Here is a 15,666-nt window from a genome sequence, read left to right as displayed (position 1 = left end):
AAATGCTGCAGATAGAAATGATTACCTTTGACAGTCAGACAGTCCTGACTGATTGAGCAAAGTGCTAGCCTAGGCAGGCCATAAAGTAAAACTCAGCCCACATTCCCAGTGCATCAGCTGATTTTCTTTCCAGCCCACATCAGCTGATGGCTCAGCTGATGCCCTTCTAAGCATGCAGTTGGCAAATCTAATATATCCTATTAAAGCTGCTTTAGCCTGCCAATCCAAGCTCCAAGCTGCTTCCTCTACAAACTGCTTTGCAACCCGCCGCCGACCCTGCTCCTCCTTTTCAAGCTACGCCTGACTTAGTCAGCTGTCACTGAAGCCAGCTCTGTTCTGTGCTCTATGGAGTTTAGGTTGCTGCTCTCCCTGCCTTATCATTTCTATGTATACACACTGAAGAGCAGGGAGAAGGGCAGGGCCATACAGCCAAATATAAAAGCCTGCAGATGGAAATAATTTTCCTTGACTAAAATGATTCTGACTGAAATACTATGATTTGGTTTGCAGCATCTGGCAGGGCTGCTGGATCATGATATATAGTATATGGTTCAAATGTTGAAAGAAGACTTTTTTTCTTGCTTTTTCAACAACACAAAACGTTGTGCAATATCTGTGTGCACACTGAAATTCAATATTTGTTCACAGTGAAAACAATGTGGCCTTCTGACATTTTGACTTGTCATCCAACATATTGCTTTTCATCTGCTCCACACAGGGGATTTAAAGGATGCACATCATTGTATTGTTATTACAGTTTTATCAACGTATTCGGTCATTAGCTACAGGAGAATGTGTTATATAATATATTTACATGTGAATGGAGGTGTATTAGCAATGTAACTATTGCTTTTCTTTAAAGCAATCATTAAAACTTGAATATGTTAGAAATTGTATGAATCCATTTCACAGTTATGAGATCTAAAGAGCTATGATCCAAGAGATATGTTACCAATTACAGTTTAATTTCTTGTTAACTACATGATTTAAGACGTTAAATTTTATTGCTGTGCGTAATAAAGACATTATGAAAATCAAATTTTCATTTTAAAACATTACAAAAAACAAAACAAAAACATTTGTTTCATCTGTAGCACTACTTACTTTCAAAGTTATGTAACGAGCTTATATCCCTTGTGTGCGGCAATTTTGTGTCACAGTTGACGCTCATAATCACTTCAGTATGAATATGGCAGAAAGAAATGCACTTGGAATTTTTCAAAGAGAAGTCCACATGTGCAAAAATGAAAAAGAAGGATTTACAATGTTTGGGGGTTTGAACTGACTAGAAAATTATTAGCTAGTGTGGACTAAACCAGACTGTCTGACTACATTCAAATAAATGTCATTTGTTTTGTCTTCATTAGGGTTTTTTGACTTTTATTTATTATTTTAACAGTTTCATGCTAAGCTGCGGCTTCTGAAAGCACAACGCAGATACAGATGAGTACTCCAAGGTTTGCCAGCGCACTGTGACATCACCGATTCTTACAGGTGCAACAAAGCGAGCCACCCATCCATCCTTTGTGTAAATAACATGTTCGTGTCAGATGATTCTGGAAATTTAAAAAAGCTGCTGTTATGCTGTTATGTGCCTAGTACCCATGTGCATAATACAAACCAAAAGGAAAAAACAAAACTGTGAAACTGTGGAAACTATTCAGTGGAAAATAATACAAGTAGTTTTTCCCAGAAATTAAATTCCTTTTCCCAAATTCAGACACTGTGAAGGCCAGTCTGCCCACTGTCTGCAAGCCTTTTAGTTCATCTCATCTTTTGTTAGTATAACAGCATCATTTTCAACTTTATTAATCCCTCGGGTAAGTCCAGGAAATTCAGGTTCCAGTAGCAAAACACCGACAGAAATTTGCCTAGTAATAAAAATTAAAATAAAAAATAAAGGGGAAAAATGAATATGAATATAAGCATAAATATAACATATATACACACATATATAAATGCAGCATATAAAAATAAGCAATGTAGCAGCCAAAATATCTATTGCACAGTATTTTGTTGTGCATTCAGAGATACTGTTCTGCATACATTGGTTGTAACAAGTGGTTATTTGAGTTTAAATCTATCAGTTCAAAGCAGCTTCTCTGTGAAGGTTCTCAGTCATCCAGGTCATCGTAGTCTAAGGAGCTTGGAAAGAAAAGCGTCTGGACTTCTTTAAGTTGCTTGAAGACGTTTCACCTCTCATCTGAAAGCTTCCTCTCAAGAGGTGAAACGTCTTCAAGCAACTTAAAGAAGTCTGGACGCTTTTCTTTCCAAGCTCCTTAGACTTCAAAGCAGCTTGACCAGCAAGGCATTTTTACACAAAAAACTCAATAATCTTTTTATTTCAGGCCATTAACTGTAAACACTAAAAAGTTTGTGCAGGAAAATCCAAGTAGATTAGCAGTTTCTGAAATACTCTCACTTTAGTCGCCTTTCTTGCTCTTTCTGGAGCTCAGTTTGAACTTTAGCAGGTCATCGTGACCAAGTCTATGAGCCTAACTACATTAGGTTCTTGCCATGTAAACAGCTGATTGGATATTCCGCTAACAAGTAGCTGAGCAGGTTTAACTAATAATAATGTGTCCAGAGAGTGTATTTTCCACCCCTTGTTAGATGTAAAGCGAGTCTGTTATTCATCTCAACCCTAAGAAAAAAAAAAATAGGTAAAAGGGAAAAGGAAAAAAATATTTCATTTAATGAGGAAAAAAAAACATTGCATCATTAATCCCCTGAACGGTTGTTTTCTGAAGAATTGTAAGATGAGCCTTTGATTAACAGACACTGAATAATTGAGAGCGAGGTGACCTTATATTGATGACAATTAACACTGTTTGCATAATTAGCAATTATCAGTTACTTTACATAACCCTCTGACAAGAACTGCAAGCAAAAGATGGCTGCGGCAATAATATTTGACAATTTGCGAGTCGTTTTTAATTGAGTCAACAAGTTTCATTCACGTCTCGGGATGGATGGTAATTGTGAATGGCTTAATAAAAACACATTTAGCAGACGATACAGTGTCACATTAAAATGCAGAGTGTGTGTGTTTTTTTTTCAACAAGCGGCATAAGTTTAGAATTAAATAAATGTGAGAGGACTCGGGGGGAGAAGTGACTAATGGTGTCAGTGCTCATGTTTACTTTGCTTCCTTTCATCCCACCCTCAGTTTTTCGAATGAGAAACAGATTTCAGCAATTACTCAGACGACATGTTAAATGATTGTAAACACTGTTGCCTGCAATTAGTTTTAGCTCTAATGCTTATATCAAAAGATGTGACACAGGTGTGTTTGAAGTCATCCACTTGCAACCCTGAGCCAAAGGACAGAGGGCGGTGTACGCGCTGTCGTACATCTGTCTTTGTAACTCATTTTGGCCGCTAGTCACTTTGGCCGAACCTTCAAAAGAGTGCAAGTAGTTTTTAAGCATTTTTCTATTTTCCTCCTTTTTTGTGTTTATTGGAGAAACGGCAACAAATGAGAGGGAGAAAAAAGAGGTGGGAAACGACTTACAACAAAGACTTTAAAGCTCTAACCATCGAGGGTGCCCCCAGGGGGCTGACTGAGAATGAATTAGGTTTGTGTGGAGGTGATGTGCAGAAGTCTCAAGCAGCACCATTTCTTTATATTTTGCACAGAAAACGTGAAAGAAGTGTTGCAATTTATTGGAAAATGTCCAAACATAAATGGAAATCAAGCATACAGAGCATACAGAAACAGAGTTTGTAACATTTTAATGACCTTGAAAGTCAATATTTGGTGTGACTACCTTTATTCTTCAACACAACCTGAACTCTGTTATGCAAGCTTTCTTGTCATTTCTTTAAGTAGTCTCCGGGAATAGTTCTCCAGGATTCTTGAAGGACATTCAGAGCCCTTCTTTGGATGTTAGCTGCCATTTGTTCTGTTCTCTGTCAAGATGATCCCACACTGCTTCAATTACAGCGAGGGCCAGGCTCAGAGGAGGCAAATCCATGACAAATAGTGCGCCATTGTTTGTTTTTCTATCCAGGTATGCTTTCACTGCACTATCAGTGTGTTTGGGATTATTGTCATGCTGAAAAATTACTTTGTTACCAATCAGATGCTTTCCAGATGGGTATTGCGTGGTGGATCAAAACCTGATGGTACTTTAATTCCATCATTTTTTGACAAGATCCCCAACACCACTGAAATGGAGCCCAAAACCATAACAGAGCCCCTGATTGTTTTCTGATTGGTATAGACATTCATTGTTGCGTGTTTCTCCTGAACTCCTCCCTTCTTGCTGCTGAAAGTTAAACTCAAAAATTTCAAATTTGTATTCATCACTCCATAAGACCTGTTGCCACATATTTTCAGTAGAGCTGTTGTATAATTTGCCATTTTTGTTATCCACTAGTCCAGTTTCTTTAGTTTTTTAAGGACGCACTGCTCACCATGCCAAGATATGCTATGTTTTCAGGTAACAGCTGTTTGGGAATCATCTTGGAAAAATGTAGTTTTATGCTTGTCAACCTTTATTATCTTTGTTTTTTGTTCGACTAAAGAATAAGATGGGACTAAATCATGCGTTGTTAGACGTTGCAATGGGTACCTAAAGATGCAATTGGTTCAATGTTATCCGTTATGTGTAGACACAACATTAGTTCATCCTTTGAGTTAGGTGCCTTTTTTGTTTGAACGATTCATAAGTCAGTGTTAAGTGGCTTTAACAAAAAATACAAATAATAATTAAATGAAAAGGACTGGACTGGAAATGAGTGAAAAAGCAGCCAATATCCAAAGTCTGGAGAACTATTGCATAAGACTGCTTTAAAAGTGAGAAATCTAAGGCTCCTTGGAAGCAAAATATGAAGAAAGAAGGAGTGGCTCAAAACTTTTGCACAACATTATATTTTCGCAGAGCATACTGCTTTATTTTACAATTTAATCTTATATTAATACAGAGCCTTTTACATCTCTGCAAACTGAATAATGTACATCTAATATTTACTCGTTGTTTGCTCTGTTTTTGTCTTCATCATCTAACTGAATATGTGGCATAGAAAATGCAACTTTTCCATCTTCTTTGCTTTACAGACAACAGAAACTTAAACAAGTGAGGTGAATCCTCATAAGATAAAAATCTGTACAAAATTGGTCAGAGCCTTTGTTGATATAAAAACTATTTATTACAGCCTGCATGTCTGTGATAATGATATACAAACAAAACCTTTCTTCAACATGTGTGTTAGCCTCATACTCCCAGTTAATCGTGTCATTAATCATAATGACATGTCTTGGATACCTCTGAAGTTGACATTCATTTGAAACGGGGGTCAAGAAAGTATAAAATACAAGTAAACAAAGCTAAAAATTGCATGGCTAAGAAATGTAAATGTCAACATGGAAAACAGATGTGGTATGAAAATTATGTACAAACATTGAGATGTCAGTTTAAATGATCTGAATTACAGCTTTGGTTTCCTTTACTTAATCTAACATGCAGTAAAATAGCATCTTCCTCTTTTTGATGTTTAATGGATGCAATAAGAGATGCTGCATGTGCTCTTTGCTCTTGAAGGAAAGTCTTGAAGTGAGGATATGAATCAGATATAGTCTTCTAAGCTAACTGCATGGTAGACTTGAGGCTAATGGCTTCCATGCTATCCATTCCAGTGCTGCCCTCTGCCTTTTGAACAAATAATCCTGGTGATCTCATGGAGAACTGTTATCTTTCAGGTTCAGTTTGTAGACGCATGCTTCACTTTCTGCTTTAATTATTGTTTTCAGTTATATGAGGAAGGAGAAAACAGGGAGTAGGTTTTCATTCCAGGTTTTGCAATAAGAATTGCAATGTTTCTGTATACGTTCAAAACTTGATCTTGCAGCTATTATAAGCTTAGAGACAACAGCTGAGTGTTGTTGTGTTTAATTTTATCAGATATCAGAGATGAGAAACCAGCTTGCATAGATTTTCATGTCTGAGCAAGTATATCTACCACACAGACTACATATAAAGAATGTGCATAGTTTCCAGGTCTAAGAGGTAAAGTCAATGCAGAAGGGCCATAAACCTGCAAATCTTTCAAATGGCCAACAGGAGGCATCTTGTTGCAAAAAGATGTCCAACATATATAAATCTATGAGAAAATAACTCTACAAGTCACTTTATTTGGGATTTAGGACCCAGTGTTTTGATTTTCCTTAACTTTGTTTCTGGTTTCTTTATTTCAGTTTATGTTTTATTGTGCCCTTATGTTAGGGAAAAGGTAATTCCTCAGTGTTTAGCCTTTCTTGTTATTCTTAGTTTTCTTTATGTCAGTGTTTCTAGTTTAGGCCACCTTAGTTTTACCTATCTGGGTTCTGCTCTCAGTTAAGTTTGTTTTTATTCTATCCCTTGCTTCAATTATCATGCTTCCCCAGTGTTGCCATGCGCTGTCTAGTTTTTGTCTGTCCGTGATGCCATGTTTAGTAAATTCCTGTTTTATTTTGCTTCATTTGTCTCCCTTGATTGTTGTCAGCTGTCTTCTTACCTGTTGCCCATCCTCTTGTTAACTTATGAGTATTTATTGTCTGTGTCACCCTTTGTTCATTGTCACATCCTATTGTCATACCTGTGTGGTCATTGTTTCCTGTCTTCCCTAGAAGTTTATTTTCTCTATTAGTGTTTTTACAGTGGCTTGTCTTTGCACATGTTAAACAGCCAGCAATAGAGGCTTTTTTTTTTTCATTCCACTTCACAGTTCTGAGTTCTGCATTTGGGTCTGCAACCTGCCTGTTATACAGCACTACATGGTACACTTGATCTCTGACTGCAGTAAACACTTTTAATGAGGTGAGTTTATGGGCTTAGTATAACCAAATACATCACAAAGTTTATTTTGTAAAGCATGGTACTCATTATAGTTTAAAAAGTACTATAAAGCAGTGTATGCTTTAGGGACACCATATTTTGTGATTGACAATCTGCTATTTTCTGAGCACGTAGAGTCCCTCGGTTCATTAGTCAGACCCACTCACTCATTTCAAAACTTCACTAATCACTAGGTAATGTCATGCGGTTGTGTCCATCTTTTGTATACAGTCTACAATCTTCCCATGTCCTTTGAAAGACGTGGCCTCATCATACTTTAAAATAAAAAAGTGAATGAGAAGCGCTCTATGGTTGGCACTTGATCGATTATTCCTCAAACTATGGTTCAGAACATTTTGTTTCAGTAGCACCATTGCCTCTGGGTGCCACTTATTTTGCTGTGGGTAAGCCTGTCAGTAAGTTGCCAAACACAGTCACTTACTCATACACTGACTAATAACACTTGGTGGAAAGTGTGTGAATCTGCAGTGCTGAGCAGAGCTTTGCGGATTTCTCCACTCCTGCAACAAGTCTGTTTCCAAAGTTCCTGTGTAGATTTACCATAAATGAAAAATCGTATTTTTAAATGACTTTGATATGTATATGTATTTTATTTTGGCTATTTTACACTGGCCTTGATGATTGCTTAAATACTTATGTTTCAGTGGACATTCTGTGATTTATTTTTGGCTACATTAATGCATGGATGAAAAGTTCTGGCACATAACACCGAGATATATAGTGTCAGAAAGACCCAAAATCATGACACAAAGCAGGTGTGTAAAAATAAGATCAAAGTTTACTTGAACCAAAAAAAAACCATTACCTTGCAAGAAGGTAAAGATTCAGGCAGAGTTAAAAAGCAGGCAGAGAAAAAACAGATTAATACTGGAAGACAGCCTGGGGGGGGGAATCAGCCGTGAACGTGTGTCGCAATGACTACGGGGACCAGTTGGTTAAGTTGATGCAGGTGAGCAAAGAAGCTAGAAGGAAAGCAGGGCAGGTGGGAATGGTGGGTTTGGAACAACAGGAGGGAAATGAATGGGAACATAAAAAAACAAACTGCATGAAGACCAATATACACCCAAAAATCATCTAATATATTTAAAATATGCATGTTACAACTATACTTTTTTCTGCTTTTATTACTAATTGTACCTTCTTTAAGAAGAGATAAAGGAGACCATATAGCAAGACAACACACAAATGATGGGAGAGAAGGCAAATTTGAATATAGTAGTTGTATATAAACACCTGGTAAGTGAAAATAGGTTAGTGGAGAAGTCCAGTGCATCATGGGAAGTCCCCCAGCAACCTGAGCCTATTGCAGATCTAGCTCACACTATAAGCTTTATCTAGAAGTAAAGTTTAAAGTCAAATCCTCAATGGAGACAGGTCGTCTGTCTCCCGAATCCAAACTGGAGGCTGGTTCCACAGGGGTCTGACAGTGGAAAGCTTTCCCTCCCATTATACTTACTACTGGGAACCACAGGTAAGCCAGCAGTCTGAGAGTGAGGTGCACTGTTTGGATAATATGGTACTGTGAGGTCTCTGACACATGATGAGGCCTGATTATTCAAGACCTTGTATGTGAGGAGAGGAATTCTGGGTCTAGCTGTAGCCAGTGAAGAGAAGATAATGTGCTAGAAACATGATCTCTCTTGTCCCAGGCAGTACTCTCACTGCCATGTTTTAGTTCAACTTAAGGCTTTATAGGGAATTTTTAGAACTGTCACATAATAAAGAATCAAAATAGTCCAATCTACAAGTAATAAATGCACGAACTAGTTTTTAACACCACTCTGAGACAGGATTTTTCTAATTTTGGCAACTTTGGGAATCAATCAGTCATTCAAGTGATACCTACCTCATTTATATTTAGGCGATCTCCCGCGCAAGGTCATCTTCTCAGAAATGTCCAGACAGCATCTGGTTTTATCATGCTCCATAATTTCACCACAGCCCTCAAACTTGCACAGAGAGCAAGAACATCAACTTCTGTTTCAAATAGACCTGAATTTTGTGTTAAAGTTCATTTCTTCGTATGCAAACAGACACTTTTCAAGCCTGAGGAAAGAAACCAGTTTGTTTACAATTTTTTTTGCCAACACTTGTCAAATTACACAGTCACAGTCACCACACTGAACACAGTGGAGAAACTGATTTTTTTTCCCGAAGTATAAAAAGCTATAACAATTTTTTAATGTTTATGCATTAGTGCCACCATGCTTTAAAAAATATCACAGTTTCATACCTACCTCCAACAATCCAACTGTTATATTTCTTACACATTCTCCAAAATTTAAGGATGACTAGTTGAGGGTAAACACTTATTGCACAACATTTTCACTATAATGAGCACCAAGCCCATATGATGAGTCAGATTTAAAGTCACTAAAAATTATAAAATGTTAATGATTCAGAAGCCAGTTTTCCTGAATGTTGACAGTATGAAACATCCTGTCTTGTGTAACAAGGCTAGAGATCCACATTTTCACCTGAAAGACTGGGAAACACACTCTGCAGAAGTGTCACCTTTCATTGTTCTTACTTGCGATGGTATCAGGTGTACTTTGAACAGGCTTGTGTGTGGCTAAAACTACCCTTGCGCAGGATGGGTGGGGTAATGTGGTGTGTGTTTAAACAGACAAGGTAAGGTCCCCCGTCACAATACGTGCTCAGGCAAAGATCGGGCTTGAATGGAATCTTTTACCTGTAGCTCTGGGGAAACTGTACACTGAAAGGTCTACACCGAGATTTCAGTGCCCGTCAAAACCACAATGGAGACAACTAATGATACCACAAAAATCCTGGGGAAAGGTCCTGAATACCTTCGTAAACAAATGGATTTGGAGAGTGAGACAAAAGGACGCATGAGTGCTGTGGAGAGGCTCGCCGCAAGTAAACCAAAATACGTCAAAAGCCAACAGGTGGTTAACTCAACTCAGGAGCCAGTGATTAGCCTTGGATCGGCCTCTGTGAGTAGCACTGGGTCCTCTAACCGAAGCTCACACCGGGATGGGAATCTTCCTACAGGGAGTGACTCGACAGGGAATACACTCACTGTGCATATCTCTTCACCAGTGCAGGCACATCGCTCCAGCGCCAAAAAACGACCAGACTCTCTTCTAATTTACAGACAGAAATGTGAGTTATTGAGAGGGCCAGCAAATGAACGGAAACACCATATAACCCGTAAGTTGTTGCTCAACCCTGTGAATAAAAATGCCCCATTACCCGAGGGGACAGATAAGGAATGTGAGTCTCAGGACAACATGGAAAAAATCACCACACCTAAGGAAACAGCAAAGGAATGCTATCCACATGTAGTTATCTCTAAACCGGAGAGCAATGGAGTGACAGAAGAGTGCAGAATCAAGAACAGTGACTCTGGTACAAAAGCTAAGGCTGGAGTTGTAAATGCATCTAGTGGTCTGACAGTTCCTGAGGTTGAAAGGAGGTCTGGCAAAGGAGTCAGTCGTTCTCACTCTGATATCAGCTCCAGGTACTCCAAAAACTTTGCAGACTTTGATGCTTTTTTCAAGTACTGCGGGCTGGACGGTGAGGTCATTGAGTCTTTGGGGAAGGAGAACTTCTCGGCTCGCTCAGATGAAATTGCAATAATGGTTCGGAGTGTCAGTGTTTCCACGTCAGATGATGGCTTCTCCAGGAACAGTAGTGACAGCGATGGGCTCATGGAGGAAAAGCTGCACGAGAAGATACGTCAAGAGACCTCAGTTATTGAGCGCAACGCGCGGATTATCAAGTGGCTGTACAGCTGTAAAAATGCTAGTGACACTGGAAAAAAGTTACGAGATCTTCACTGATGGCGCTTTTTGTTTTTACCAAGTGATGTTACATAAAAGTTGTATTTTGAGTACAAAGATGGAAGTAGTTTCTTGTTTTTGGCCTTAAAAACATTGAATGATAGCCTACTTGTCCAACTGTACCAAAATCTTAGGTTATGTATTGTGTATACTGCATGTGTGTGTGTCCTTTACTGATGACTTTTCTGAGAGCAAATGATGACTGAGTGATTTCTTTTCTTTTTCTTTTTGTTCTTTTTTTTTTTTTGACTTGCACAAGACTATCTATGATCTCAGTTACACTGGAAACAGATGAAATACAGTGTCATAAAAGCTATACAAAAACAAAAAGTATTTACATTATTCAGCTTCAACATTTTTATGATTACTGGCTTATCTATCTATATAATATCTATCTATATAATACTTTTGCGTTCTATTCAGACTCTATAGAAAACATTTCTGTATTAAATATGGTCAAATGTGCATACAAGAAGGCAAGCAGTGATTCAAAAGAATTCAGTGAAGTGCTGTGACTAGTACGAACCAGTTTGGGATTGTTTTCTTTTTCTATAAAAATAAAATACTTTTAAGTTCAGTGATTTTGGTTGTGAGCCTTTTTAAAGTAAATGGGCCACAGTCATATATAATTACATTGTTTATAAATCTATACTGTATTTTTATGCAACTATAATTTAAAGCTTTTGAAAATGTACAAAATTTGTCAACATGACATACTTCCTGCTAATGATAAATCAACGTCTAACAATGCTGCAGCAATTCTAGCTGTAGCTTTTTGATGAGTTGTCATCAATGTTACATAATTCATCTACAAAACATTAGTGTGTTTATTTATTATTCATTAAAATGCAATTATTTTATACGATCACGTATAAAATGTACTATTTGTAAAGAGTTATTTTAAGATAAAAGGCTTACAGCTCATGGCCTTTTGATTCTTCTCAGGAACATTTAAAGGAGTCTCACACTGATGCTCATAAATTCTGCTCCTCTGCAAATACCTTTAGGCCACCTCAAACATGAAAGCATCCCTAAATCAGAATTTGTATAACCTGCCTTTTAAGTTTATAATCCAATAATGTGCACTCCCATTTCTCTCGGGGTGAAAGGTATGCATTCCATCACACCAACACACATGAAGACACACACACCCACACACAACCTGGAGACTTACTCTGAGTTTACCCATAACTACTGCCTGCCAAACTCTGACTATAACTTACCCTAAGGTTAAAAGAAAGCTTTACTTTAAATTTGAATGATTTAGATCATGAGGATTTGTTCCCTTGTCCACATACAAAAAATAAATGTGCATGTAAGTGTGTAAACAAATTTAGGTCACAAGTGTAATACCTGCCACCCTGCAGACACTCAAATACAAACCACAGCGACTGATACAAAAACATTTCCGTATAGAAGATCTGCTTACATTTAACAGATGTATGAAAAAACGTTTGAGGAAGTGGTTATTTTCCTCCCAAGCCTTCTCTTAGATCTGTGTGAGGGGAATGTGCTTAATAATCTGATCGGCTTATGTCCAGTGACCCGTTGTTGTTGTATCTCTCTCCCAAGCTCCGTCTGCTTTGTCTCTTCATCGCTTTCTCTCTCTTTTTGTCTTTTAGCCAAGTTTTTTTTTTTCTTTATTCTTTGAAGCTCAGTAGCTGAACATGAGCTGGGGGAAAGCAATGGAAAGACTGCGCTTGACGCAATACGTTAAATGGTATTACCACCTATTCAGTTTCACTCATTCTCTTCTTACAGAGAAAGAAAGAAACAATATGTAAGTTTATGTGAGTGGGCACAAAGTAGTTAGCTGGTGCAGACACACCTTCTCCAAATGCCTGACTGACTGTTTAGTATCAACAAGCCTCCACTTGTTTGTTGTCAAAAGTAGAGGTTACCTGTTGATAATGATTTGTTGATTGAAAAGGAAAACATATATATATATATATATATATATATATATATATACACTCTTGCTACAAGTTTGCATTTAATTTTGTTTTTTATATGTAAAACTTTAAATTTTTGTACTCCTAGATAATTTGTATATCTTTACCACCTTTTGCCCAGTTTTACTGCTACTGAAAATGTAAAACACAAATAAACCTGTTTTTACAAGTAAAATGTTGCGTGGGTATACTCACAGTGGGTGCAATGGAATTGTTTGCTAAAGTTTAAAAGTTTTAACCCAGGGTGAAAATATTGTCTTCGAATTACTCCCCTACGACCCTGATAAGCGGAAGGGAATGGATGGACGGATGGATTGATGTTAGACTACTTACTCTTTTATTAGTTGTTCTGTTGGTTTTGAGAATTATCGATTACCTATACACTGCCACTTCATCAGTTACACATTGCTAACACCGGGTTACCTTCAGAGCCGCATTAATTCTTCTTGGTGATGTGATATCATTTTTATTATCATATCATTACATGACGTTGCTGCTGATTTTTCAGATGAAGATCAATTATGAGAATCTCCTGCTCCACCACATGCCAAAGGTACTCTAGGCATCTATTAACTGTTTCTTATATTGTGTTTTTCCACTGTACTTGAGCCCTCCAACTGCTTTATATACAAACACACATTCATCAGTGGCATGCCGTGACTTTTACAGAAAGGCAAGCAGAGACAATCGTCACCCCTCACACCCACTACACACACAAACAAACACACCTTCTTCAAAAACACCAATTTAACAAGATAAACTGGAGATTAAGATTAAAACATGCCATTTGTGCTGTCCATCTGCACATCTTCACGTTTCAGCACTCATTCCTGGCTGAAGAGATGTAAAATAATGCTAATAACTTAGTTAATAAATATCTACCATATTCCCCCCAGTTTTTTTTATTGTTAGCTGACAATGACAAGTGGTGGAGGAACTTTTCAAACCAAAAAGCAATAAAACACTATGGAAAAAACCTTACTATACATAAAACTGTATTATTGAAAAATTGTGTATAAAGTATCAAAACTAAAACTATTCTGCAGAAAAATGTCACTAATCAGTGTTAGATTTTATTTTATCACTGCTCCATATGTTTAAGGTTGATCACATTTTAAACACTGTATTTCTGTTTAATTTTCAGCATCAAATTCTATAAATCACACAATTGTTGTGGCTGTCCTAGCTGACCGCATATCTATGAAAAAACAAATCATTTGTTCGTTGCCTCATCTTTTCAACATCACAAATGTTCGCCAAGGTGGTTAGTAAGACAACACTCATCTTTTACAATGCTATATTACTGAAGCTCATTTACTTGCTAATGCTAGTTGTGTTTCCATACGAAGCATATTACTGATCTCAGAGCAATGAAAGCTCCCCTCAGTTTACCATGAAAGACCAATGGTTTATCCAAAAAGGACATGCACAAATCACCTGAAAACAAACTGCTGGCCTCCTAGCTCCAGTCATTGTTAATAGGAGACAGACACGCCCTCAGAGATGGAAACAAGTACATTTTTCTGTGAGATGAAATAAGCACAGCTTTCAGCGACAATAGCTAACTGCGGTCACAAGATAGCAGTAATGTAAAGGACAGATTAACTGACAGGAGGAGCTTTATGATGAGGGATCACTTTACTTTGCTACGTTATAATTTACGTTTATTTTTAGATTTGACAAGGCAAGCCCTACTTGCTTTGCTTGTCCTGATGGAACATCACTGACACTACCAGTCTAAAGTTTGGACACACCTTCATTCAATGTTTTGTCTTTATTTTTGCTACTTTCTACATTGTTTCTACAGACAAGTTTTGTCAAGTGACACTGCAGAGGTTCTTGTCCATGCATTTGTGTCTTCACGTATTGACTATTGTAATGCTCTTCTTTCTGGGCTACCAAAGAAAAGTTTTAGAGGTCCACAGATGGTGCAAAATGCAGCTTCTTGCATTTTAACAAGAACTGGGAAATTTGAGCACATTACCCCTGTACTGAGATCTCTTCATTGGCTACCTTGTCAGGTTCGAGCAGATTTTAAGGTCCTGCTGCTCACCTACAAGGCTTTAAACGGATTGGCACCTTCATACCTCTCCGACCTTTTACACCTTTATGTTCCATCCCGTGCTCTACGATCTTAGGACTCTGGCCTTCTAAAGGTTCCTAGAGTCAGAAAAAAGACAATTGAAGAGCGTGCTTTTTCTTTTCGTGCCCCGTTTCTGTGGAACAACCTCCCTCAAGATATTAGGCAGGCATGCTCTGTGGAGGTTTTTAAAACTAAGTTGAAGACACATTTGTTCACCCTATCCTACATGTCTTAATTCTATGGCTTTTAGTTTTTAAATTTTTACTGTTTTGAACTTGTATTGTGTTTTTTACCCGTATTGCTATGTATCTCTTTTATTTTATTTATCTTTTTAGTCAAATAGTTGTACAGCACTTTGTTTGAAAGCGCTTTATAAATAAAGTTATTATTTTTATTATTATTGTTGTAGATACATAAACAATGTGGGCTTTAAAGATAATTAAGAAACTTTCTGGAGGAAACCTGGGCTTGTTAAGAGAGATGCCATCCATCCCACTTTGGATGGAGAAGCTCTCATTTCTAGGAATCTGGCCAAATTTATTAAGCCCCCCCAAAACCTGACAATCCAGAGTTGGGACCAGGAAGCAGAGTTGCAGTCTTACATGCCTCTCTGCAGCTTCTCTCCTCCCATTATCCCCCCAAAACCCCATCCCCTTAGAGCCTGTGTCAGCTCCCAAACAGACAAAAAACAAACTAAAAACTGGCAAAAAACAACTGAAACATAAAAAAACACAAAGAATGAACAATCCTCAACAGCACCAAAGACTAAAACAGTGAAATGTGGATTGTTAAACATTAGGTCTCTCTCTCTTCCAAGTCTCTGTTAGTTCATGAGTTAATAATTAATCATCAAATCGATTTACTCTGCCTTACAGAAACCTGGTTACAGCAGGATAATTATTTTAGTTTAAATGAATCAACAACCCCGAGTCATTCTAACCATCAGAAACCTCGAAGATCAGGTCGAGAGGGCGGTGTAGCAGCAA

At 37.7% G+C, this 15,666-nt stretch overlaps 1 protein-coding gene across 1 annotated transcript; it reads left to right on the top strand.

Moving 5' to 3' along the window:
* The first annotated feature begins 8,027 nt into the window (after window positions 1–8,027).
* fam110c (family with sequence similarity 110 member C) lies at window positions 8,028–12,483 on the top strand. Its single transcript, XM_019345456.2, has one exon. It carries the CDS (start codon window positions 9,599–9,601, stop codon window positions 10,643–10,645), a length of 1,047 nt encoding a protein of 348 aa, XP_019201001.1. The 5' UTR covers window positions 8,028–9,598; the 3' UTR covers window positions 10,646–12,483.
* Window positions 12,484–15,666: the final 3,183 nt, after the last annotated feature.

This window comes from Oreochromis niloticus, linkage group LG15 (assembly GCF_001858045.2).
Source record: "Oreochromis niloticus isolate F11D_XX linkage group LG15, O_niloticus_UMD_NMBU, whole genome shotgun sequence".
NCBI lineage: Eukaryota > Metazoa > Chordata > Actinopteri > Cichliformes > Cichlidae > Oreochromis > Oreochromis niloticus.
Note: the sequence above shows the minus strand (reverse complement) of the source record. Positions and strands in the feature narration are given on the sequence as shown.

What these genes read in the sequence shown, in the direction of transcription:
- fam110c (XM_019345456.2), top strand. Translation starts at nt 9,599, where the DNA reads ATGGAGACAACTAATGATACCACAAAAATCCTGGGGAAAGGTCCTGAA.